Source organism: Lepisosteus oculatus, chromosome 12 (genome assembly GCF_040954835.1).
Source record: "Lepisosteus oculatus isolate fLepOcu1 chromosome 12, fLepOcu1.hap2, whole genome shotgun sequence".
Lineage (NCBI taxonomy): Eukaryota > Metazoa > Chordata > Actinopteri > Semionotiformes > Lepisosteidae > Lepisosteus > Lepisosteus oculatus.
The window spans coordinates 1,699,466-1,727,242 of record NC_090707.1 but is presented as its reverse complement, the minus strand read 5'-3'; the positions used below and the strand labels follow the sequence as shown (position 1 = coordinate 1,727,242).

Genomic DNA, 27,777 nt, shown 5'->3' with positions numbered 1-27,777 from the left:
AATGAAGAAAATAGTTTTCTTTTGTAGAATTAATTTGTTTTCATTTATCAATGATATGTGTGTAAAATTGATCATAGTGTATTCGTTATGGTTCCTGTTCCTTAGGATTTAGTATTCCAAATTTATAAAATCCAAAGCACAGTATGAATAAAGTTGTGAAAGGAAAAAATCATCTGTTCATCTGGCAAACCTCATTCCTCCAAATCCTTGATTAAAATTCCCTAAAACCCCAGGATGCACTATTTGAAATATAATAGACTGCTGTGCACATTCTATTTATCATGGATGTCAAACAGTAAACTAAGCCACAGCACTGATATTTGACATTTTTTTTTAAGTTTCTCCTTTATTTCTTTAGAGGTAGAATATAAATATAGGGAACATAAAGGACAGGAATTCAAATCGATTGTTATTGAATGGAAATTTAGTCTTTGCACAGTAATCAGTGTGGTGAGTTCACATTCAATGTTTCATACAAATGCTGCTCCATGTTTTAAATACCTCATGAAAGATTAGCTCTGTGACAGATGACTTAATGGCTACAGTTACTTAGTAAAATCTTGTAATATGTTTCAACTATTTAAATGTACTCAGAAAAATCTATATGAAAACCACTAATAGTAGGGATGCGTCCATTATCAGAAAGCCATTCGTTTCTGGTTAAGGAAACTGCAGCCTACCTGCAAGCATATGAAGTAACACTGGGCTACATCCCAGATGGGTATCAGTTCATCACAGGGTGTGCACACACAGAGACACTACAGAGATACCAATTAATTTGTTCACATGACCAGTACATCTTTGGATGGCAAGAGGAAATCCCTGCAAACATGGGGAGAGCATTCAGAACTTAACCCTTCATTTTCTCTAGAGCTAACAGCCACTGGGCCTCTTACAAAAGTTCTTGTTATGGTTCTCTTAAAGCTAGTATTGTCAATGACCATGACTAACAACACATTATACTTAAGACTGGTGAAGGTAAATGTTTCCACATATACACTGTATACTGTAGCTGGAATATGTAATAACTGGTTTATGTGTGTTTTGTTAGGCTGCTTGAACATGAAACAGAGGGCCTTGGGTTTAATTGATCTAGTTACAAAATATGACAGGTTCGCATACCTGTCTAATGAACCACTTTCTTGTGGACTATATGGTAGATGCAAAAAAACAAAACGGATTAAATTTGAGAAAACTACTTATTCAGAATGATTTATTACAGCATTGTGCAGTAAATGTAAATTATGATTCCTGGCTAAAATGACCCCAGCAGAACTGTCTTTTTTTTATGAATCTGTTTCTCTTTGCTGTATGAGACGTATATTTGGTATTGATATAATCTCATATTTTGTATGATTTATAATGCACCTTACATTGATGGTTGGGTTTCATGTTATGGGCACCATACATGTCTGGTTTTCCTACAAGTTTAACCTAATCTTGTTTTTTTTAAGTTATTGTTCTAAAATCAATTAATATTTTCTTGCAACGGATTGACCATTTTTGGCAACATAGATATTTATTATAGTTCTATAATTAGGAATAATATTCCCCACAAACTAAGCAATACCCCCTGTGCAATTTATTTACTGTAGGACAGTGATTGGGAAGAACAGCTGGTTTTTCTTCTTTTCACTTTGCCCCCTGGATTGATTTCTGGGCAAATACCGCTATGAGCCACCAAGAGCTAATTATAACCATTTCTGCCACAATTCAATTCTTTAAAAAAATTGAAGATTGTTTGTTATAGAAAATATCAAGCTAACTTTCAATTATCTAAAGTTTTTTAGAGCTGTCATTCACTTCAACTAAATAGGCCTTACCTTCACAAGCATGTCCAATACAGAATGAAAACCTTGAAGCTGGGGGCTTTCATTTTGATTCAAAACACAAAGAGCCAGTACTTACACTGCAGCTCTGGCACTGGAGAAGGATTGGCATCACACATCTTAAATCTGTCCATCAAAACATTAATTCCAGTTTCTGGGTTGAATGCGTATACAATATTCTATGAACAAATATCAATGATAAATGTATTTTAGCAAAACATTGTTCTTAATGAGTAAGTCATGTTATGGTATATGAAGATACACACACCTCACACCATTTTCATCTTTTAATTATCCAGTCTTAATTTACGACCCTACACCTGGTTAGACTAATGATCTGATTCAGAGGCATGACAAAGTGAGCGCGCCATGTTTCTGTTGATCAATCTTTACTTTGAACACCAAGAGATTAATGAAATTTGAGTTTTATATCTGTCTAGAGGTCTAACAGTCCAGCAGGATTTGTACGTCTCTTTAAATCATCAGTAGCACCTCCGAAACATTGATTGGAGATTTGAACTAACTTTCTTGTATGCTGTTGGTGTAGAGCTGCCAATTGTTGAAAGAGATCTAAAAATCATGTTGGTCTGTTTACCTTAAAGACCAGACTTCATGGGGCTTTGAGCTTTTGAGACTGGTTGAGGTTGGGAGAAAGAAAAAAAGCATTTTTATTGTTGTCATATTAATTCTTCCATTGTTTCAGATATTAAGCCTACATATTTATTTTATGTATTACAATGTAGTTCAGCTCCAGTCCTGGAGCACATGTGTGTCTCCACATTTCATTCCATTTCACTTTTTAATAACTTGAACCAGCTCGTTGTTCGATTAATTGGACCAATTTACCCACATCCCTCAATTCTTCAATTGGTGGTGCATTGAAGAGACCCAGAAAACCTGTCATGTTAATACTGTCACTTCTGTCTTGAGAAGTCCACACAGTCACAAGATGTTGATATAAATCATAGCTAATGCTTTCTTCAGTAGCAATGATGAAAAATAAACTGTAGTGAAGGCTAAATCATATTTGGATTAAAGAAATAAAAGTGAGAATAGAAACACCTACCACTGCTATGGTCTATGTTTTATTAGTTTTCATTTCCCTCATTAAGAATGTGAAACTGTTTCTTACTGTGTATGTTCCCAAATACACCAAATGGTATTAATATGAATGTTTTAATGTGCCCCTTATCTTCAATATACCTAAGGACTTATGTACACAGTATGCACAGTTTTGTGAGTAACAGTGAAAGAAAAGCACATGGTTAAATTTGGTTGTTAAGACACAGAGCTGTAACATCAGTAGATGAATCACAGTATTTGGCTGTGACATAGACTGTGCTGAGAAGGAAATGTAAATTGGAAGTGAGGATGTGGGTCATGACATACAGCAAAGCCTTTATAAAAAGAAAAGATGTACAGTAGGTAGCTGAAATGACTGTATTTGAATATGGGAAGTATTATCTACCATTTACATATACACGCACCTTATTGGATGAGGTTACATTTGTAGGTGATAAATAGAAATCATCTATTTTTTAAATAAAAAGGGGTTGCAAATGTATTATACAATGTGTCTTACTACATCATTAGCAACAGAAAAACCCAAGGATATCTCCTAGATAGTCAGTGCTTCAGCTGAATAAGTAGTCCAACTCTACCTCTCAGCAATGGGTATACATTTAATTGAATTTCTTTGAATTTCATGTCCATTGGTTGTTCAGAGCAATGGAGGCGAATAAAACAATCCTGGAAATATGAAATCAAGGATTAAAATCTATTCTCTGAGACCTCTACTGAGAATACCTCACTTTTCCTATTAATGTCCTATTAAACTGCATACTGTAGATTGTACCAAAGTGAATAAAAAAATATATACAGTATATATATTTTATTGATTTTCAAAGAACAAAATATGACAAATAAATAATTATGAAAAATGAGGTGCTTACACAAAGAAAGGGGTTGAAGAGGACAACTTAATCAAGTTCTGAAGTTGAGAAAGTGTCTGACCGAGCTGTAACAGTGTTCGTACAAGTAAAAGGTAATCCAGCCATACCTTTACTGGAAAATCCTTTCTCAATTGGCAACGAATGCCACCATTTGATAGTGCAACTTAAGGGAATTTCTTTCTCTACCCAGACTAGTGAATTATTTTTTGTTTGCAGTAAGACCTTTTAAATAAAAGATATTGCACCTGAAATGCAAAGTGACTTTGTCATTGAGGAGGAGCAGTCAAGGGTGAAAGTCAACATTGTTTGTTATAAACAAATATGTATTAAACATCTTGATGTGCAAATACATTAATTATAAATGTATATTTGGGATATTGTCTTTAAATTTACAGTCCATGCAATCTTATGCATAAATGGGGCTCTGTAAATAGCTAACAAAATATTGCTTGGAGTCTGCTAGTTTGATTTCTTCAATACTATTCAATGCTGGATATCAGCAGTGTGGGACTATGATAGGCAGTTTTTTGTTATGGATGAATCCCTACGCTTGATGAGGTCTTGTCCACCGAGAAATAAGCTATTTTGTTAAAAAAAACACATTTACAAAATGAAAAGCAAGATGTTTTAATGTTTGTGATTAACCCTGGACCTGTCTAAATATTCACATGGCTTCCTTCTTTCCTGGAAATTCTTTTCAATTCCTAGATTCATGAAGTACAGAATAAAGGTTACAGTGGTTTTCACAATGCTGTCATGTGTATCTGATTTGTGCTTTCAGAAGATGTAGGATACTAATAACCCTGTTGTCATGTCCCATCTGTTGTTCTGAACAATGGCCAGGGCAAAGCACAAAGGACAAGGATCCCTTCAAGTGAGCCTATAGTAGGACTGTCTCTAATAGAAGATCTGGACATCTTTGGTATTCAAAACTTTTTTTTTTTAATTAATGAAAATTATGCATTGGTTCTGCATTGCAGCCCACCTCAAGAAGCTAAGAAATGTTGCATATTGCATGTTGTAAGAGGCATTTTAAATCAGGCAGTCAAAGGTGAAGGCTAGTACTTTCTGAATGTTTAAAGCATTTGTAATATGCTAGCTTGAAAATCATGATGTCTTTAGACACAGTGGATAAGTATAATTATAAGAGTGAGATGGACAAAAGTAATCCCAGGACCTATGCATGTTTTATGCAATAGACTAACAAATGACACCAAGTTACATTTCATTTCTGTTTATATGTACTTTCATATAATAAGAATTTGCCAACAAAACATTTGGGTAAATGATCAATTTAAAAGCAATTTGTTGAGTGGTATAAAACACAATCCTTAGTCTACGCTTAAAATGATTGCTTTTCTTCTCAGTTTATTTCAGCAGTAAGGGCTATTCCTCCCAATCCCATTGAGGTTTCAAAGTCCATGCCAGTAGCACCATTACTGTGTTTGATATGTTTTTGTTTTAATTGTTTTTGTTTTAATTTACGTTTTACAGGCTGCAACACTCCACAATTTCATGGTCAAAGACTTTCCAAATTATTTAATAATGTTCTGATTTGCTTGCCATCAACCTGAGTTCAAATGTATACCCTAAAGGTTATATCGCCTAAGGACAGCTCTTGGAAATCATTCACAGTGCTCATCCTGCTGAAAATGTACTGGAGTGAGAAGTGTGCTCTCTTTCAGAGTAGAGAACCCATTGGTTATGGTTTCTCCATGTTGTATGGCAGTTTTATTTAAGGTTATCCCATAATATTTAAATGTTGACCTAATTCACTTGCCACCTTGGAGTATTGGATATGAGATAATTTAATTTGTTTCTGAAAGAGCAGCCAATCACATATTTATTGCCTGGCCCTTAACAGATCTGAACAGAATCAGTCCCTGATTTTTCACACAACACTCATTATTTGAAGCTCCACATGTCATGTCAGTCCTGATAGAAATTGGAATTGGCTTTTATTAAGCTATCACTGTATAGACCAGGAAAGGCAGCACTTTTTCTCAAGACTTTTTGAGAGTCAGTGAGTTAAGACATGTTTTTTTAAAAGGCGGCGTTTTATTTAATTTAGGAATAAGACAGTCTTGAAACCACTAGTAAAAAACAATCAAATAAGCAAACATATTTTTTTTACTTTTTTATCTTAAGTATTTTCACCTTGAGGGTTCTTAGAGTTTAACTTTTAGATCATCCTGTAACAGAGTTCTTGTGGTTTTTGCATTATTATTATTATTATTATACATTGCGTGGTTACTAGAACATACTATAAACAATACAAAGAGGAATTGCAATGCAGTGCATTGAGGCAAAAGCAGAGTAAAATGATTAGTAACCTCAAATGTCGATCTAAATTATTATTGTTAATTAAAAACAAAACAAACAAATAACAGACCACTAACGTCTGCGCGTCTCCTACTCCCACCGTATTTACAAAAAGTGTAGACTTCATACCCCGAGCTCGTTTTTAAATCGAGGGGAAATACAGTAGTTGTGAATCCGCATTGCTTTCAGTAGGTACCGATATGCTCGCGTTGTGTCAAATGCTTCTTAGCGAGGTAAAGGATGCGATTTATGAGGACATCGGTGGAGCTGAGCAGATCCCAGTGATTAATCAGTAGATTCTCATCCTCTGGCATCTTTCGCTTGCCCCTGTTCTGTGATGTAAGATCACACGTACTCAGCATTGAAAAGTCAAGACACACGGTCTCTGTTCTCTCTCCACCCCCCCGTCTCTCCCTCACACAGTCTCTCTCTGCACACACATATATACACCTACAAATCCTGCTGAAAGCAGGGAGAGGAGGAAGGCTGGCTCATTTAACAGACGAATTTCAATTGACATTTCTAAATTGCGCTGCTAGACTCAAGGCTGGCTCCGACTTGAGAGAGTGCAGTGAAGCAGTCGGAGTCTTCTTTCCGCAACGATGTCTGAGTTTGTTTTAGCCTTTTTAACCATATCGGGATTATTTACAATTGCTAAGGTGCAGGCAACAGTGGGAGCAGATCAAGGTAAGAGCGCTTCATCTGCAAGGCAGGGGATTATGCGAGATCTGTTGAAAACTTAGTGCGCTGACTTGGTACTGACTGCGTAACCGGGGGGTTGAGTCCTGCAAACCACTTACCGTACGCTTGTTTTGTTTTTTGTTTTTGTTTTTCCCAGGATGATAATGATGATTAGTATTATTCATGTACGTGCCGGTAGATGATTTATACGGGGTGTTACAGATTCTGGTCAGGTCTTGATAAGTCTGCTGCTGCTGATGCAGTCGTTGAGAGTTTTTATCGTACCTTTTTTGTAGATTATGGAGAGTTTTTTTTCCACGTATGCTCCAAAGAGCTGCAAATTTGATTTGAACAAAAGTAACTCCGCGATATGCATATGGAAGAGGTAGCAAGTGTACAGTCTGGTCAAAGCACTTGCAGCCGGCAGAACAGTATCTCCGTTTGCAGGAAGTAAACCCTACAGTTGGACTTGGCAATAATCAGTGGAATTTAGTTTGAATGGATGAACATACATTTTTCTAACAGTACAATACGTGTTGATATAATGTGATACATAATGCGAATATATGATGATGATCATAAAATGATCAGATTTATTTTCCTTTTTATGTCTATCAAGCCACGTGTGACCGATTTAAAGAATGAAAGAGTCACAACGTGAAATTACATTAATTAACCTCGTTGCCAAACAGCACTAGAAGTATGCTGCTGGTAATCTGATAATGAGTCTGCTATTTTCAGACTATTTGCGTTGATAATACTCGGAGTTGTGATCCAACATAAAAGTTAAGTCTATTTATCCGTGTTCGCTGTCTTGCTACTGTATTTATTGTGAGGTATTGCTACAGGACATCCATCGAGAGCTTATTACTTTTCTATTGAAACCTGTTTGCACAGTGTTCTCCTCTGTATTTAAGGCAATGTTTTACAGTACATATTGTAAATAAACCGGTAATTTTATGCTCTACGATTGACATACAATATTTGTATACAAGGCGTTTTAGATAAATAATCGGTGGGCGATGTATTAATGTCAACGATTGAATTAAAACATAACGATCGGTTATCGGATTAATTCTCAGGGGTAGTTTTATTCTCGTACGTCACTTGCAAAACCTGTTTCATATATTGATATTCGGATCTGTAAATGGGTAGGTGACGCGTGATTTTTATTACCACGCCAGCCTAACAAGGTAATTCTAAGAGAAGCAGCGATTTGGATATGTCGGGCAGGGTTTTTCGATGTTTTTCTACCTTGGCAGGCATTTGCACAGAATTGTTTTGTAAACTAACGAGAAATAACGATCTACTTAAACACGTTTTTGAGTCATACAGTCTGTCCGTTTACAATGGCAATAGGCACAAGATTAATACATCTTTATTTAACACAGTTTTGAGTCATTCCTCTCTAGGTTCCGGTGGGTAATTCCAAACCAAATGATCCAATTTTGAGAGACAAGGCAAGGTTAAATAATGGTGATCCACAGAAAATTTAAGTTCGGTTGACACAGCTGCACTTAAATCTCTCAACTTTTAATTTTGTTTTAATCCAAAAAGGCGTTTATCTAAACCAGTTATTTGAGATTATTTAGAAGAAACCTTAAAATAGGTTATACCGTAGTCTGTTTATCTGTTGCTAGGGATACTTTCTTTTTGTCCATTGTGTAAGAACAATTTAGGAAGGTTAGTGATATTTAAATGGCAATTGCCCTTGGACCACTAACAGTTCTCGTAGTGTTAGATTTAATTGCAGTACGTGACACAACTGGTCACACAATTGTTAGAGCCTGCTTTAGAAATAAATCTGGTTGTTTGGCTGACAGTGTTTGCTTGCTTTGGATCTTAATCTCAACGAATAACAATAACACATGGAAGTACACAGTATAGCTCTGACCAAGGTGGGGGGTGGTAGCTGGAGGGTGGTACCTCAGGGATCAGTCCTGGGAACTGTGCTAATGCTGATGTACAGTACTGCACATACTGTACCTGTTGCAGTGCAGTCACTCAGCTGGTTCCAAAGATTGTTCAGACCCCCTGTCAGTGTACTGGTGTTCTGGCTCTGTGGTTTGGACTCTCGGTTGGTCCATGCAAGTGCTGGTAGGTGAGACAGAGACTGGTTGGGCAACCTTATGCTCCACGTTACTTCCTTCCGTATACAGTAGGTACATGTTTCACTGGATTATGAGAACATTTTTCAATTCATCAGAACTGTGACGTATTTACTTTTCCATGTTAACACCCAGTAAAAACAGATGTCCTGTGACATCTTTGACAAGTAAAGACTATGATTTTGAGTTTTTGATCCCAAAACCAATTGTCTAATGCATTTTCAAAAAGTTTCTGAACAATGAAAGTCCTGAATACTGTACATTATACAAGTAGGTTACTGTGGACCAGGCTTTGGCTGAAGTTCAATACAAAGTGTTTAAAAATGAATGAAAATAGTTTGCACTTCATCTGAAAAAAAGCAAACATCCCTCTTAAAACTCTTTTTAAGGTAAAGAGATTGTAAAGCTCTTCAGTGATGTCTGGAATTCTTCACTACTGCTTTCCTATGACGTATCAGAACAGCTTCATGTTTATTGGGGTTATCTGTTACAGGGCTATATCTGTAATGTACCACTCACAGATTTTTATTAAATTGAACATTGAAGACTTGGAATATAAATTTCCACATACAATATAGGTACATCCGTAGCAAAGCAGTACTGTATTATTCTTTAAAATGTTTGATTATGAGAGTAGTAGAATCTTTTTCACAAATTTGCTGAAATGGTTTTCAAAATGTAAAGAAGCTACATGTTTTTTTATGTTTGTCATGTTTCGATTGATAAAATCCGCAGTTTCTTAAATTGAATGAGATAATTGCAGAGCCAGATAGACATGTCCTCTTATGCTTTTTGTGCGTGCATGTCAATATCCTTTCTTAAAACTCTCTTTAGCACACACACTAAACATTGCATACAATGACATAATTTTAATTCCATAGAGCTCTATTTACAGAAATCTGTCTAAACAACCACGTTTTGAGTTTAAACCATTCTGTATAAAATTAGCTCGGAAAATCTGATGCTGAATAACATAAGCTTTTTGAGCCATTGCAAAAACAAGACAGGAATTCATTTAGCTTTTTCTTTGAAATCTCATTTTTGCTGTTTTCATAAGAGTGTAGTGTTAAAATTAGTTTAGAGTTACAGTAAGTCACATGTTTGATGTTCTTATTCCAAGTTTTGTAAAATTTGTACTTTGGTTTTAAATAATTTGGTAAATGAGAATTTTACTTGTGAAAACCAAACTTACCATTGTCTTACTGCTCGGTTATTAAAGAGAGACAGTGTTTTTATTTTATGTAGAAACCCATCAGTCTAAAATCAGTTAATACATTGCATTTTTTTAAAGCATCAAGAAGTGGAAACTGTATATACTCTATTGTACGTCTCATGTCAGTCTAACATGGCTAAGAGTCCTTGATAACTGCATTCTCTCTTTAATTACCAGGATTGTTTAAAGTAACCTTATATTATATTGTTTCATTAAAATGTGAGAAACCATTCCATGACATCATAATATACATAAGTATGTTATATTCACTGGTGAGTTTCACCACATTTGGGAAATTTTATTGGTGCATTTATTTTTTGATTATCATGTATCCTTGTTTTTCTATCTGTATATTGTTACATCTTGTTTATAAATTCTCTTTTTGATCTGTTTGTAGTGAGTGTGTTTATTAATGTTAAGTGTTTGGCGGCAGTGTGGGTCTTGTACTCAGATTACTTCTATTGGATAAAATTGGCAGACACATACAGTAAATTAATAATTGAAAATAATTTGAGTTACTGCCTGTGGTAGCTTATGATCTTAATGATCTCTACTGGACTTTATGAATACTGTATTTGTACTGTATGTATTACTGTTTAAGTAAAGGTTAATTCTGACCTAATGCTGAAGTGGAGGAAGATAAAACAATGTTTCAGCTGTTAAACCTTTTTTCAGGTTTTCACACTTGAGGAAGGATTAAGAGCTTTATTTCTTTCTATATTTCTAAACAGGAACTTTGCTTGACAATGGTTATAGAGCACTTGCGTGTTCCAACATTGCAGTTTCCTCTAGAATTCATCTGTTGTTGGAGAAGTTCACTGCCCTTATCTTCTTTCCTTATTTCTCTGTGTATGCCACCTATAAAAGATGTCAGGATCCTTAAAGAATGATCATTTCACAAGTCTTTTTTTAAAGAGACGTGAGGCATAGAAAACTTTGGCTTAAATCTCTGGGACGAAGGTGTGACATCATGGAGAATTATAAGTCAGAGTAGCGGAGGGGAAAGACAACTTGGTTGCTTACTGTATCTCTCCTGAACATTGCTTAATGACTCCTTATGTGAATGTGCTCCTATTTATGAACAAAAGTATTTCACTTAATAAATGCATTTTAGCACTGTCCTGCAAGAATTGTACTTTTAATTTATTTTTTTTTGAAAACCTTTAGTTGAAGTATTGTATTTAAAATTATTTTGATGCTTATAGAAAGTTGAGATATTTAATGTCAGGTACAACATATGTCATACAGTGAGTCATTAAAATAGATTATTATATTCTTTTATTAATATGTTCGTGATATTGTTGTACAGATGCAGCCATTAGAATGCGTGCCTGTAGCTGTACAATAGGGATGTGTGGCACCTTGTTCTTATTTTTCCCCAATTGTCAAACGCAGGACTGCACTACTCCGTAATGCAGCCAGGTGTCATAATGAAGGCTTTATCTTCCCAATCTCGATGCTGCTGCACATTGGTGTGCTGTCAATAGAGGTCAAGTGTGAATTAAAAAAAAACATTTAAAATGGAATCAAATATTTTAAACATATAAAACACACAATGACCCCTCAAAAACATCCAAAATGTCATCATTAAAATATGGATCACTTACTCAGAATGTTGGCTTTTCTTGACCACATCATGAATGCAGCAGTTAAAATGATTTTTTATTCATTTTTGGCTTCTGAGAGAGTGGGGTGTAGCGAGGTATAATAATTATTACAAAGTGTGCCACAGGTGAAGATATATTGGAATTATTGCCTTAAGAGTTCACTGTAGCTGCATGTGGTCAACAGACAAATAGGTAATGCTTCTATGTGTTGGTCATATACTAGTGACAAAGAATTGGTGGAAAAACATCTTACATAAACCCCCTTTCAGCGTCATACTGACAATTCCAAACTTGGTTTATCACTATGTAAGAGTTTTAACAGTATTGCTAATTTTGTTTTATGTTGTATTTATTGTATATTATCAATACTTCAATGGCAAAATAAACTGTATTGGCTAATACAATGGCAAAAGTAATAGCAGTTCTAGTCTTTATTGCCTAATATTGTATGTCATACATGTGTGCTGTATCAGTAATGCTGTTGGTTGTACAGTAAAAGTATATTTTAATGATTTTCAATGAAAACTTTTTTTCCCACATACTGTACATTACACATTATTGCAGTGGTGCGTCACTCTGATTGGGTGACTGAATGTGGAAAATATAGATTCAGAGTTAAGTATTTAGAGCTAAGATATAAGTTAAAAACTACAAGCATTGCTTAGTAATGGGTTTATTTGCAAGGATGTTTCCATTACATTACAAAGAAACATAAAACATGATACAGGATAAGCAAAAAGGGATTAAGATTACTGATGTTATAATTGCTTGCTGAGGAAGTAAAAACAACAGAAGTGTTTCTAAGATGAAACAAAAAAAAACAATTAACAACAAAATTACACAAAAAAACTGAAAACACACCAAAAAACAGCATATTTATAAATGACAAACATTGTTTCGTAGTCATTGTGGTGTTACGGTGAAAGTGTAGTTTCTGCTCCTTAATTAGAATATCTTGTGAGTAAAATCGGAAACTGTGGAATGACAGTAACTTAACAGACTAGTATTTTCTAAAACTACAGTAGTTTATTTTTATACATTACATTGTTTACTTAAAAACAATAACAAAATGTCTAGAAGAAAACAATCAACACATTGTTCACTGAATATTATAGACTTTCTAGGGCTTTGGTCCAGCATTTAAAATCACTGCCCCAAAATAATTTCACTGTTTTATTTTTAGGTTTCTTTTATTGAAATATAATAGTTTTGTCCTGGAGTAAAAAAAAAAAAGGTCCTTTGTCTGTCCAGGAAAATAAAATAATCATCCACCAAAGTACCCTCCTTGTCATTCCTTTCCTGTATTCTCTATTAGAGTTTTGACCCCTTGCCCATGAATTTAAGTAAGTGTTCCACAGCAATTTCACTTCTTTTTTTCCTCTGTGCTTCCAATTTTGTATTTATATCTCACATTTTTACTACCTGCATGCAAAACCCTGCTCTTATCTACATAAAATTTACCTGCCAGCTGTTTGCCCCGATGTGAATTTGATCAAAATCATTTTGCACTTCATTCTTTTTTTCCTAGGGTGTTTGTCAATCCTTCTAAATTGTTACGATCTTCAAATAGAACTGATTTACTTTATTTCATTTATTTTTTAATTTCAGAAAGGTTACCCATGTCTACAGTTTACAGATTAATGGCCTGAATCAGAATTGCATTGCAAAAAATCACAGATCATTCAGTGAACGTTTGAAACGTTCTGTGCAGTCCTGACACAGGCACCTCCAGATGATTTGCGGTGGAGGGAATGTGTCACACCCTCCATAATACTCTTAGGCTTCTCTAGAACCCTCTGCTTGTAGTAGATTTATTTGATTTCCTTCAATGATTTTGCTGCTTAGCTTTATTAATTGTTCCAACCTAATTTAACAATACTGATATTGCCAAACCAAAGAAGTGAGGAAGTACAGTATTTTATAACACTTCTGAAAAGTGTTAAAATAGTTTAGTCTTTTTGAAAGATGTTTCTGAAGAAAACTAGTTGGCCAGCCTTTTATATAAACCCTCACAATGTTTATCCCTGTTGTCTAATGGCACAAAAATGGCCTAACAATAGGTAATTAGAATAACTGGTTTCTGGGTCAGTTTCATGATCAAGACACCTCTCATACAATTTAATGCCATGCAGATTTTTGCCAACTGCTGGCAAAGTTTAGAGCAAGGCCAGGGAAATGAAAGCAGATGTTCTCTCCTCAAACTGGTTGGTGATTCTTCAATTGCAGCATATTTTATAAGATGTGAACAGTTAAAAATAGAAGAAAATATTTTTTTTCAAAAAGCTTTTTGTCTCATGAAAACTTCTTATATATATATAAAAAGTACTTGGTGCAGCTTAATGGGAAAACAAAGTTATTATTTACTGCTACTGTATCATGAATGAAACCAGTATTTGTTGTCAGCTCTGTTACAGACATAATGCACAACACATACCTGAGAAGTGTGTTTGGATCACTAAAAAAAACAATAGATGTACAGCACTTCTTTAACCCCTTAACCCATTTTTATTTTGTTTTTGTTTTTTTTCTAAGAAGGAATTTAGATTAAACTTCTATTAAATAACAGTAGAAAAAAATAAGTGCCACAAAACGTATTGTGCCATTTAAGTCACATTTAAATGAAAATTTTCATCAATTTGAGCATGTTTGGTGTACTACAAAAAAAAGCAGATATAATTAAAATACTAATTATTTTAGACAAATACATTTATAAGTAACGAAGCTAACATGAGGGTAACAGTTGGCGTCAGATAGGTAGCACCAGTAATAAATTATTTAACGTTTATTTAAATAATTGAATTCTAAAATATGCAAAAAAACATTTGTGGGAAAACTTTTGTGGACAGGCAAGTATGAAGTTAATCAAACAGAGAAGGAACAGAAGGCTGATTGGGACACAAAAACTACAAAGCTACAAAAACTACTCCTAACAGAAATGTTAAAATGGAACCTAGACTATGTATTTTATATGTTTATATAACATAAATTATGTTATATTTCAATAAATATTAGACTTTTGCATCTACCACGTCACAAATGCCACTTATCAATCGTCTTTGAGCAGCGAATTGCTGAATTCTGAAGTGTAGTATACCACAGTATGCTTTCCGCTGGAGGGAGTTTACAATTCTAACTGTAACTGTCTAGAATTCTTGACATTATTCTAAATGGTTGCATCTGCATAATGTTAACCATGAAGAGTAATTTGTAACAGGCTTAACAAAACCCTGGCCTAAACTGGAAAGGAAATAGAATTGAAAGGAACCAACATATGGTACTCTGATCACCATAGTGAAAGTGTCATGTGAATAATCATTTCAAGTTGCACATGTATATAAATACGATATATGTCTATACAAATATTAGCAAGTATAGTTTGTTTGAGACAGTATAAATTATATGACTGTACTGTTATTGCAATATTACATCATGTAGGTTGTGGACATTTTCAGCTGAGTACTTCTTTGTTTTTGTAGCTGGCTTGCATTACGGTCTGGAAAGTCTTACTGCACAAATCATGTTTTTTATTTTCATGGGAGCTTGTTCCAAGTTTCTTGTTGTGGAACAATCTAATAATGGACGTTTATGCCTTTATGTCAGGTGTTCTGTTCATAGTTGCGGGCGAAATTCAGTGAACCTCTAACAGCCTGTTGAGAACAGAAGCAGCATCTTGGGTAGAAATTGTTTTAATATTTTACAATATTGAACAATAGATTTCTCAATATACTGTCAGTGCATTGAATGAAGCCTTAATGGCAAAAATCCTTTTAACAACAAATATCTTTCTTGCATTTCCCTTTTCCTTTTTTTTTGCTTGTTGCATTTACATGCATCTGTGACTTATTTTCTACACCTATCTTTGTCCATATTTAAGAATTATTTAGTATTTAGTCTTTCATTTGGTTGATGCATCTACTGGAATTGCTGGCATTCTTCATTTAAACTCTGTTTAAGCTCTATTTTTGAGCTGATATGAACGAGGCTCACAGTGTAAATGTTCTTTTTTCTGCATTTCTTATTTTGGTGTACACTACATTATCCACACTGCAGTAACTGAAAGCAGAGGCTTAATGGCAACATGAAACACAGTTTGTTTCCGACAGTATTACAAATCCTAAATGAACCCTAAGCTGCACATGGTAAGCAAAAGTAAGACATTTTCATGTGGTGAAAATGAGGTTTGCAGGTAGTTTGTTTAGCCTTGGCTGAAAATGAAAGCACAATTTCTAGTTTTACATGGTGACGAAACACCTGAAGGTGACAAGTAGAGTGGGGCTCTTTGCTTGTTTTTAACTATGGTATTTTGCTTAACACCGTATCAGTGAGACACCAGATGCTGAATCAATTCAATGCTGGTTAATTTGCTGAGAGGCAAGTTTGCACAGAGGCCACCTTCTGTCCATAATTGTCATTGTTGGTTGTATCTGGCATGAGGACATTTCTTTAATTTGGTCCAAAATGTCACAGTTCAATGGATTATCATGCCTATAGGCATGTGAAAACAAACTAATATTTACTTATTTTAGTGACCATCAACATAAAATCATGTTCTAATAATTCAGGTGCCTTAATACAGTAGATTTAATGTCACAGGGCCTATTCTGTAATGTATTTGTGGTACTTTTTTGCATGCAGTACCAGTGATTTATTAAATGTTATTTTTACATTTTGCAGCTATGTTGAATAGCTACATCTGTTTTCAGGTGTATAGTAAAATGGGCACATATAAAATGAACAGTGTTTATTTTCTGTAGTTATCTTTTTTACAGCACGCCATAGCCGTTAAATGCATTGTCACCAGCTATACATAGAAGTTTCATACTTTTTCCACTAGTAATGTATCTACTGAAAACAAAATCGATAGTGTGATACCTTCTGTCATCAGATTTCTTTGTTATAATAGGAGAGGCCTTTAAAATGTAAGGTTTTCTTTACTGTGCAACCAGTTTTTTTTCTAGGCTGTAGTCCAGGTGTTGCACATTCTGCCAAACACATTTTTATTCCTTGGAATGCATGGTTTTCCTTAAATACAATATCCTTAGAAATTGTTTCAAATGTGTAAGGTGATCTTATGAAAGTTATGTTTAAGAAAACAAAGGACAGAGTATATAAACAGTAAAAAAAATCTGCAGCAGTATCGAGTTGCATTTAAATGTTGCATTCAAAAGTTGCAGTCAATTTAAATACAGTATACAAATGAACTGGTACCAGTAAAAAAAGATCAAGAATTTAACTGCATTTTTAGCCTTAAAAAAAACTAATTAACACAGTGCTTAACACGAAAAACAAAGTAACACAATGGTTTCAAATAATTAAAAAATGGATGTTGTTTAATGTAAGTATAGTACTGTAATTTATAAATGTACTTTGTTTGAAGAGGTTTTTGAGAGATCCCTGTTCCTTTCCAGACTGCAGACTTTGCATTATTGCAAAGTCATAAAGTAAATGGTAGATTTAAATCTAAATCCTTAAGAGCTGAACGTGACAATGTTATCATGTACTGGTGAAAATTTTGGCTACAACATCCACATATGCGTATATGAATCGATGGCTGGCCTTATCTTTGTCCATGAAGCTTTGCATGAACATGGGTTAGAGCTCAAACCAGATATTCACTGTGTTAACCTGCAGAATGCCTTGGGTAGAGGAGGCCACTCAGCCCTCCTAGAACTTTTGGTTGTTAGTAAGTAATATATCCAGGGATCTCATCCAGCCCTTTCTTAAAAGAAGCCAGGGTGCTGGTTTCAACAAAATGAACAGGGTAGATTGTTCTGTACTCCCACAACCCTCCATGTAACAAAATGCACACTATTATCAGTTTTAAATACTGTTCTGTGTAGTTTCCACCTGTGTGCTATGGTTTGGGTGTCACTATTTATTCTGAAGTCGTCCACTGGGTTGACTTTATCAGTGCCTTTGAGGATTTTGAAAACTTGGATCAGGTCCCCTCACAGCTATTAAAATTCAGTTCTTCAGTCTGTCAGTGTAGGACATTCCTTTAAGCCTTAAAATGCCTCTGGTTGCTCTCTTTTGGACGAATTCCAGAGCAGCAATATCCTTTCTGTAACATAGTGATCAAAATTATTAACAATATTCTAAATAAGGCCTTACTAGTGCAATATACAGTATGATTTAAATGTAATATCCCTTTTAAATTAAAGGTTACATTCTACAATTATGACTAAACTGTATGTCCTAACGCTTTATTCACATTTGTTATTTACTTGCCTACATTGTTTACGGTAAACTATGCAGTATGTCAAAAACTGCACTGAAGTCTTTTTCATAAATAGCCTCTTCTATCTCAGTGTTTTCTATTTTCTGTTTATTTGTTTTTATACCCGCATGTAAATCCCCAGAATATCTCTGTATTTAACATCATCTACCACATGCTTGCCCAGTTTTGGATTTTAGCTGTATCTTTAGTGTTTGCTGGTCCTCCTGTTTTAGTATCATATGGAAACTTAACTATTTACTTACTATATCAGAATCTAGATGATTGATAGAAGTTAAGAAGAGCAGTGGTCCTAGTGCTAGTCTCTGTGGTACTCCACTAATTGTATCATCCCTGTACACCATAATTCTAAAATCCTTTATCATTAACATTATCAAAAGCCTTCTGAATAAAAATAACATACATTAGTCTTGTTAGCGTGTTCAAATAACTCTAAACAGGTTGGTTGGACAAGTATTACCTTTTCTAGTTCCATGTTGACTATTTTCTAACATCCAATGTCAATATACATCATGTTATTCAGTTCTAAGTTTTTTTCTGTGACTTTACATGACTCAGAAGTCAGGCAAAATGGTCTATATAATGTGGATCAGTTTTGTCACTTTTATTGTGGACAGGCACTACACTGGCAATTCCCTAGTCTTTGGGTCCTACAGTACACCTGTTTTGAGAGTGACTGTTGGAAGGGTTGTATCAATAGTTTCTGACTGAAACCTCTCATTTCCTTGAATACATTTGGAAAGATACTGCCAGGCAGTGGAGATTTACAGTATTTATTTTGAGTACTTTCAATAACAAATTTCCTGTTCTATGCTAATGTGTTTTATTGCAGAACTTTGACCTTCTACTTCCATAGGCATGTAAATGACTTTTTTCTTCAATGAACACCTGATTACAATATTCGTTAACACATTGGTTATTTCTGATTCATTATTTAGGCATTTACTGTTGTTGTCAATGTTTTACTTCAACTTTCCTTTTGTTTTTGCTTTTCATATTCAAATTAATGTGCAATATTATCTGCTTTTGCCTTTGTAATCGTTTTATGTTGGCCTGTAATTCATTGTACTCCTTTTCTTTAACTGGGTACTTTTTTTTTATCATTTTGCAATATTCTTCATTTTTCCTTGTATTTTAGGTAATTTGTTGAACCGTTAGGGATACTGCTTATTTAGCTTTTCACTCACTTGCTCTGGGGATAAATCTGTTCTGTTACAAACACAACCTGTTTAAATGGTTGCCATTCATTCTTCAGTCAATAGCTATCCTATCCCATTCTAAATCTTTTAAGGTTAGTATCATTCTAGCAGTATCAAGTCTGCTTTCATTAAATCGTATGCTTTTTATTTGGACTCAAACCTGTATAGTTTCAGATTATACTTTAAAGCATACTATATTATGATCACAGTTCAATAAAGTTGATAAAATATAATAACATTCTTTTCTGTCACAAAGCGCTTTTCAGGACCCTTTGCAGATGGCAAAATCCAGAGGGGAGTGAGACACACACGGGGAAAAAAGGACTAGGATCAGGGCTGGAAGAACAGGGGGGGGCATGTCCAAGGTGCGCCAGTGCTCAGGGGCGAGGTCAAGGCAAACAAGTCCAAAGGGTGTTCATAAGGAAATCCATGTGAATCAGGTGGTCCATCCATGACAAAGACTGATGAAGTTAAAAACCCGACCGGGAGCCGGGGAAGGGTCGGGGGAATAAAAAAGGGGTAACGGGGCCAGGCGCTCTAAGCCAATGCCGTCGAGCCCCTCCTAGACTCGCTGGTAGGCAGGCTTCCTGGCATCCATGTTCCATAGCTGAGCCTGGAATGATGGGAGCGTCTGGCTTTCAAAGGGGAGACTGGAACAGGAGGCAGGTCCAGGAAATCTGAGGTAAACTAGGAAGGGCTGGAGTATCCTTAAGAGGAGGTGTTTACGATCGTGACAATTTCTGTTTGTTTCGGTCTGTTCTGATTGTTTGACAAGACAAGATCAATACAAACATTTCTTCTTGTAGGTGCTCCTACAAGCTGAGTTTAAATGGAGACACTAACTGTGTCCACCAGTCTGTTTTCTGCTGTTGACATTCATATTGATTTTTCCCAGTCTATGTGAAGGAAAGTGAAGTCTCCTACAAAAACAACTTCTTTTGCCCACAAATTTTCAACTTCATTATACTGGTGAATTTTATCTGTGCTTGAGGCTACACATTTAAGAAGTACGGCGGGCAGGTGTTTTTTTTTTTTGACTTTGAATTAAAATTTGAATTGTTATGTTACTCTCTAGGGTGGCACAGTGGCACAGTGGTTAGCATTTCTTGCTCACAGCGCCATGGGTTTAATACCTGGGGTGTTATCTGTGTGGACTTTCTATGTCTATGTAGTTTCTATGTTCTCCTTGTGTTCACATGGATTTCCTCTGGGTGCTCCAGTTTCCTCTCACAGTCCAAAGACTTACTAGTACAGTAGGTTAATTGGCTTTAAAAAAAACGGCTTTAGGTGTGAGAGTTGCATGTCTGTGTTTATGTGTCTGCCCTGCGATGGACTGGCATCCGATCCAGGATGTACCATACCTCGGACCTGACCTGTTGCTTGCCAGTATAGGCACCTGAAAATGGATGGATGTTACTTTTAACCAAAAAGTAGGCACCATTTAGATTCAAGAACATCACAAATACAGTGGTTTTCTGCCAGGGCTTTTGGAACAATGTCACAAAAATGTTAAACTTTGTTTACTATGAAAGGAAAATGTTTCCTCCTTATTGGGAGTAACATATACAGGCCTTCAGCATGAGGAAATGTATAGTTATATGTTATTACCTGTAATATTAAATTCAGCACATTGTACACAAATTAAAATAATGAAAACAGTTAGATATCTACCCAGTTGCCTACCTAAACAGCACACATTTCTAGAAAATGTATCTGAATTATTGACATTTACTGGTGTTATCTCCATTTTGACCTATGTGATAAAAATCAAATTTTTAAGATGTGTGATGTTGTGCCCCAAGGTTTCGCATTGCCTCCAAGGAAGAAATATAAATGCAGGCTCAGTGTACTTCTTTGGTTGTAAGATAAGAATGTTTTTTTTTTTCTTTCTAAATTGACTCTTCATTTAGAATTTAGAAGTACTTTCTTTTCCTGATGCACCCAGGGAACATTGATATGTGGCACAGAAAATGATTTAGCCATGCAGTATTAAGTGGTATATACATTATACTGTTTTCCGCTGTTTAATATTAGTTATACGTTTGTTTGGCCATAACCATCTGTATTGTAGTCCCTTACTGCAGTACTGTACAGTACATCTGACATAGGGAAGAAAGGCAGGAGGTGCAAAGGTTACTTTTTTCTTAAGCATTTTTTGATTAGGGTCTTCCCTTCCTCTTCATCAAGTTGAAAGTTAATCATTTCGCTGCTGAAATAACATTTAATTTTACAGCTGTCTCCCCTTCTACACACAGGCAAAAACAAAAGTCTAAGTTATACATACTTTTCACTGGGAGAAATCACCATGTGGCAATTTTGGTATTTATAGTGTTCAAGCCACATATCAGCATATAAACTTTACCTATGTATATAAATGGAGTACCCCTGGCTAAATCTCAAACTAACTAATTCTTCTTGAAGCTCTTGTGAGTTATTTGTGTTAGTTTTCATCTCTTTGATTCTGACATTAAAAAGTAATCTGGATTCCCTTTCTGTTAAAACTTAATTATGTTTCTTCATGAAAGGCGGTGAGTTTCACAGTGAGGATTATTCTGTGATTACCTTTGAAATACAAGAACTGTGCAAGAGAGAGACCAGTCTAGTAAACTGTCTGCAGGATGAAAGCATTTCTTCAGATTATTACTAACATTGAAAACCATCTTGAGTGCATTAAGCAAAATTAAACAATGACACATACCGTAGCTATCATTACAGATACTTAATGGGATGGAAACCGGTTTTTGAAACATCACACGTCAGAATGTTAGTTTAATGTGCTGGAAGAAACAGGGTTTTATGTTCCAAAAACTAAATTGCAAGCATAGTCCATATAAGACTTTCAATTAGTGAATCATCTATGGTGTTATGTTTATGAAGATTGTTTACCAAATCTGTTTATCTTTAAACGTCCACAAAAATGTTAAAAATTTGTCAGTGTACAATTTTTATTTAAATTCAAGTTTTAACCTTGGTATGTATCCTTTTGAAACAGTGTGTTATTGCAGGCAATTCATTTATATTGATTCATTTGTCTTTTAATAATTGCAAGATCTGTCATACAGCATAAACATGCAAGTCTTGTTTCCAGACCTATCACGCAGAAAAAAAAAATTCCAATTAAAATGTCTGTAAATAGCTTGCAGCTTATCAAAGGCTGCTAAAATCTTGCCCCCTCACTTCCTCTATTTACATTACTAATACTTTTTGATTGTTGCTTTCAGTGGTGAGAATTCATTTTGTCTATGTAACAAGTTGTAGATTGCATTATTTTGTACTGAATTTACAGTATGAAATAATTAGTACTGCCTGCTAATCTAAACAATTTACGTTATGGACATTTTAGACTTATTTACATATATTTATTTAAAGTATTTCCACAACTATGAAAACAATCTGAATAGAAAACAAATCTAAATGATTCTCTGTTAATTAACTGATTCTCAATCCAAACACATTCATTTCTCTGAATGCCTACTGTAAGGCGGCATGTTAAACAGGCAGGCAAAACACAATTCAGAATTATGAAATTATGAAAAGACTTCTGAAAGTCTATATACACCATATCATACACTCTGTGTGCATCCATTATTGCATTCTATAAGAACTCGAGCAGGTTGGTTAAACAGGACCTACCTTTACTACAGTAAATCCACGTTGACAATCTTCTAGTATCCAGTTTCCATATACTGTAGGCGATCCTCTGTTTCAGTTCTGTTATTTATTTCCTTAGCCTGATATATAACAGAAGTCACATTAATTGGTGTATACAACATTTCCTATTTTAGTTCAGGTGGGTAGCTGCGTCAGCATGCGTAGGCTGCAAAGGAACAAGTAATAGGTTTATTCCATGCTGAAAAAAAGAAGAAAGAGAACACAACGTTTCGGCCGTGGAGCCTTCTTCAGGTGTGAGAGAGACAGGGCAGTAGGCAAAGGTAAAGTAGCGGGAGAACAAAGGTTGAGAGGAAGGAGGAGTGAGAGGCGGGAGCAGGGGACAGAAAGAGAGGCCAATCAAGAGGTGTGAAGTCAGAATGGGTGCAGAGAGGTGTGAAATTTTATAAAATTTCCTATTTTAGATGCTCCAACAATCTTCTAAGAGAAAGCAGCCATTAACCTTACCATTTTTTGGTTTCTACTGCTGACATTTGTATAGATTTTTCCATGTCTATGGAAAGTTGAAGACTCCTATAAAAAATACTTTCCTGAAGGAAGATTAATCATACAGTGTTGTTGTGTGTTCTTATCAACCCGTGCGATTGGTGGTCTATAGCATACTCATAAAAAATTTCAGAGGTAATAGAGGTAATAGGAGTTTGACCCATATAGATTCAGAGACTCTTGATTTGTCAAGTGTTAGTTTCTGAACTTGAATACTCTGTTTGATGTATAGCACTACCGTCCTCCTCCTCTATCTTTCAGTCTCTGTGAAACAGCTTATATCCATATTCATCTCCATCACTGTCACGCCCTCTGCAGCCAGAGGGCGCTCCTTCTCTGTCCTGTCTCTTATTTCCGGTTCTCTGCTGTCCTTCCGGTGTTTCTCTCTCTCTGGGACTATATATTTCCGGGTCTTTCAGTCTGCCTTGGCTCAGCATTGATTTTCGGATGTCCTTAGACCCACCTAGCACCAGGTCGCCAAACGTCCGCTACCTGAGGGCATCGGTTTCTGTACGGCATTTCCTGAACAGCTGAGCCAGGGCTAACCCCCGTCTTGCCGCTACGCATAGGGTCTTTTCGCTCTCCTGCCATTCCACGGTTTGTCCTCTCCGACGTCCGTGACAATTATTTTGGGTTAGCCTTGTTTTTGTGATTCCATGATTGTTGCTAATGTGATAACTTCTCTCTCTTGTAATTTATTTCTCATACTCCTAGCATTTACGGTAGGTACAAATACTTACGGTAATTACCTAATCTTTCGGTTCCCCCTATGGTTTTGTTCTTTACGTAACTTCCTTTTGTGTTTTCTATGGTTTCTTCCACTTCCTTTCTAATTTAAAAGTTGATGGATTTCTATGTGTATTGTGATATACTGTTTTATGGTTTTTGGCCACATACAGTATAATTACATTTTTACAACAATTAAGGGACTCAAAATCAAAGCTATTGGACAGCGTGCACAGGGTTTTTAAAACTTGCCTAGCTAAAAAAAAGTAGGATTCTAAATAAAGTTGATTGTCCCATTAATGTCCTTGTTAAAGATTAAGATTATTGCATCCCTGTAGGAAAATAAACTTTGCAGAGAGAGGTGAGATTGTTTTTAAATTATGATGCAATGCATTTACACACAAATAATTAACATGAACAAATGGTAGCTAAGTATAAATTCAATAAATAATTCACAAGGGCAACCATGTTTTCAAAGGCATTTTCACTTCAATAAAAATTCTAAACATCCAGGGAAAGATTTTGGTTTAAAACAAACATTCCAGGATTTAAGTGAAAGCATATTTAATAGGTGAAGATTAATTTGATTGTTTCACATAGTATTTAACTGCATCTTGGTGCACATACCAGAATTAATTGGGAAATTTTACAGGTGCACAGTGGGATGGTGGTTTGTGCAGCAACGTGTTCTCTTTCTCTTCTGCTGAGGTCCTAAAAATGTTTAGCATGAGGCATCAGTTTGAAGAACACTGGTTCCTGGTGAAACTCATCCTGGTGAAAAACTTTGCCAAATCAAGTGCTTTTGATAATTGCTGCACACTATTTTTTTTTTGTTTTGTTTTGAACATTATACCATTATTCATACTATTATGACAAAGAGCATTGGTGCAAAACAATGTACTGTAGAATTCCCTCTGACTGACAGGAGTTCAACATGAACCTGATAGAAAGTCTAATAATATGTTCCCCTTCACTTCCCAACTGAGCACATCTGGTTTACTTCTGAAGTCAAGATGGTATAACTGAGTGTCGAGTTAAGATATGTTTGGTTAAGTGATGCTATGTTTAACTGGTTGATAAGTAAAGATTAACGTGAATGATGGGTTAGAGCACAATTGTTTAAAAATGTTAATATTGCTTGTACTGTACTTGTACAGTAATGTATTGTGTTTGGGTAGCTACAAGTGAAACACTCGAATTCATATCTAATTCATGGTTCATAACCCCATGCAATTCCATTGACTCTTATGGGAAAAGACTGTGTCTTTAAGTTGCTGTTATGTTGTCCGATGTAGGGACTGATCCATAACTGATAGTTATGGATCCCATGTGGACGTAGAATCACCAGGTCAAATCATAGACGTAATCCAAGGTCAAGGTCAAAGACAAAAGCCAGAAGTGTATTTTTGCCAGATTGTAATTCAGAGCCGTAGTCCAAGAGGTAATTAAAGGTATAATCCACAAAACGAGATCCGGAGGAGAAGTCAGAGGACGAAAGCCAGGAGACTCAAGCCGTAGTATCAATTGTGCCGAAGCCAAACCGTAATCCAGAATCGAGGTCCAAAAGTAAACTAGATCCAAGGTCCTAGAAATCACAGAAGGTAAACCAGAAATGCAAGGCAAGAGGTTAGCTCATAGTAGAAACAATACTGAGCGAAGTAGTACGAGTAAACCTTGCTTTAAGTATATTGAGGGGTTGGAGTTGTTGATCTTCAATTATGAGATCTTCGCTTCCCATGATTAATTGAACAAGAGGGCTTGTTGCGAGAGGAAGCCTGAACTGTTACAGTTGCTTTTGCAAAGGTTACTGTTACTGTTCTTATGAGGAAAAAAATCCCTTACTGTACAGTATGTATGTACTTCTGTTGTAAGTAAACAATAAATTGCATTGGGCTTTAATGATCTCTTCTTGAACCTGTAAACTTCACACTGTCCAGGCCTGTTCTGTTTGTCTTGTATGATCTCTTCTTTCCCATTCCTACCCTTAAGGCTTTTAGCCCTTCTTCTGTATTTTAAGTAACCAAACATTTTGACTTTGGATGATTGCACTGCTTGAGATTTCTTGTTGTGAATTCAATCCACCAAAGAATCAGAATGTTGTTCTAGAAATCGAGAGACATGAGGTTTGTTGTATTTTGCACTTCTAAGTGACTTCCCTGATGTTCTGTAGCAGTGGTTTGCCCCGATCAGGGAGTGGATGTTGACATGAATGGACATTGAAGCATGGATTTCTTTCAGTTACTGACTGGCAGGACTACAATTCAATTCATTGCATGCTCAATTTTAAAAAAGGACAAACTCTTCACATACCATCCTCTTTACTCAGGAACTGTGTACAGAATCACAATGAAAGAGGAAGACATGATGGATGAAGCACTTGGTGGTTCAAGTATCAACATTCCCTGTTTTTTTTATTTTTCCCCCCAAACAGAATAGGCTTGCATGTTTTGTTCTGCACTATCAGTCACTGTAAATCACTTTAATGGATTTTTTTTTTAAAGAAAATACACAGCCTTGGCAAGGAATTTGGTTCTCTGCTATATTGCCTTTCGCAGGATAAAGAAGTGTACAGATCAGAGAAATTGCAAAGTCAAGAAGGGTCTTGTACTGTCAAAAAGTCCTGAAATAATTATGTTGAGTGTTTTGATTTGACAGTTACTTTTCCCAGATTGAGAGTGTATATTTGAAATCAGCCTGCTGGGAGTACATTGCTTTCGTTTTTATTTCCTTTAACATTTACTGCTCATTGTGTTCGTTTCCGCTTATATGGGGAGTCACACAGCTGGGAAAAAAATTGCTACCTAGAAGGATCACTGCTGTGCCTGTTATGATATTGCACAGCTTCACTTTGCTATGCTGAACATCCTTGCCAGACTTCTCACACTGCTTCTTTAGGCATGAGATACATTTACCTACAGTATGTAGAATTGTTAAATGGCCTTATATTAATGACTTTTTACCTTCTCACATACAGTATAGGCTTCACCTCATCATATTACACATGGGTCTTTAGAGTTCTAATGTATAATTTCCTCTTTCACTGTGTCTCGGCTTACCCCTCACTCAGCTCTTGGAATGCAACAGAGCGCTTATCAGAACAAACACATGTCTGTGACATTAGGTGCTGTACAGAGCATTTCTCTATAACACCCTTGCTTAGACTCAGTATTATGTATTTTCTACAGTGTATATGGGACCAACCCACTTACATCATGTGAACGTGTATAACAAAAATGCTGTAATGAAATGTAATGCTTCTTTTTTAATTTATAAAGAATGCTATCAGGGTGGTTAGATAAAGCGGATATATAAGTTGAGAAATGAAACAATATCAGGGCTTTATTAGAAGGAAATAGATGGGGAAATGTAGAGGGGAAGCTGTAATTCTCAGATTTAAACGACAAATACCTGTATGTCATTGACCAGTAATGTGAAACAGAGGTAGAGTGCCTAGAAAAACATTATATTTTTATATCTTGCCATGAAATCTGCATGTACCTCCGTAGTAAGCACAAAGATATTAAATCAAAGTTCCTTTGGTAAGACATCATGATCGATGTTGAAATTAACATACTTTGTATGTTTATTTTTCAGTGACATTTGATAAAACGTACAGTAAAATGTAATACAGAAGAAGATATATTACTATACAGGGCATTTAAATGTTGATTTCCATTGTCACTGTCAAATTATGAAGGGAGTCCATAATTTTGACATAATTCAATTAAATTTCAGTTCTAATTCATTAGT

General features: G+C 35.5%; 1 protein-coding gene across 4 annotated transcripts in view; it reads left to right on the top strand.

The window, feature by feature from the left end:
* The first annotated feature begins 6,562 nt into the window (after nt 1-6,562).
* The window catches only part of LOC102685206 (low-density lipoprotein receptor-related protein 1B), a 461,586-nt gene continuing 440,371 nt past the window's right edge, over nt 6,563-27,777 (top strand). For all 4 annotated transcript variants that reach the window (XM_015358626.2, XM_015358625.2, XM_015358624.2 and 1 more), the window contains exon 1: nt 6,563-6,790. In XM_015358626.2, the coding sequence (XP_015214112.2) occupies nt 6,706-6,790 (85 nt within the window). In that variant the 5' untranslated portion in view covers nt 6,563-6,705. The remainder of the gene's footprint in view (nt 6,791-27,777) is intronic.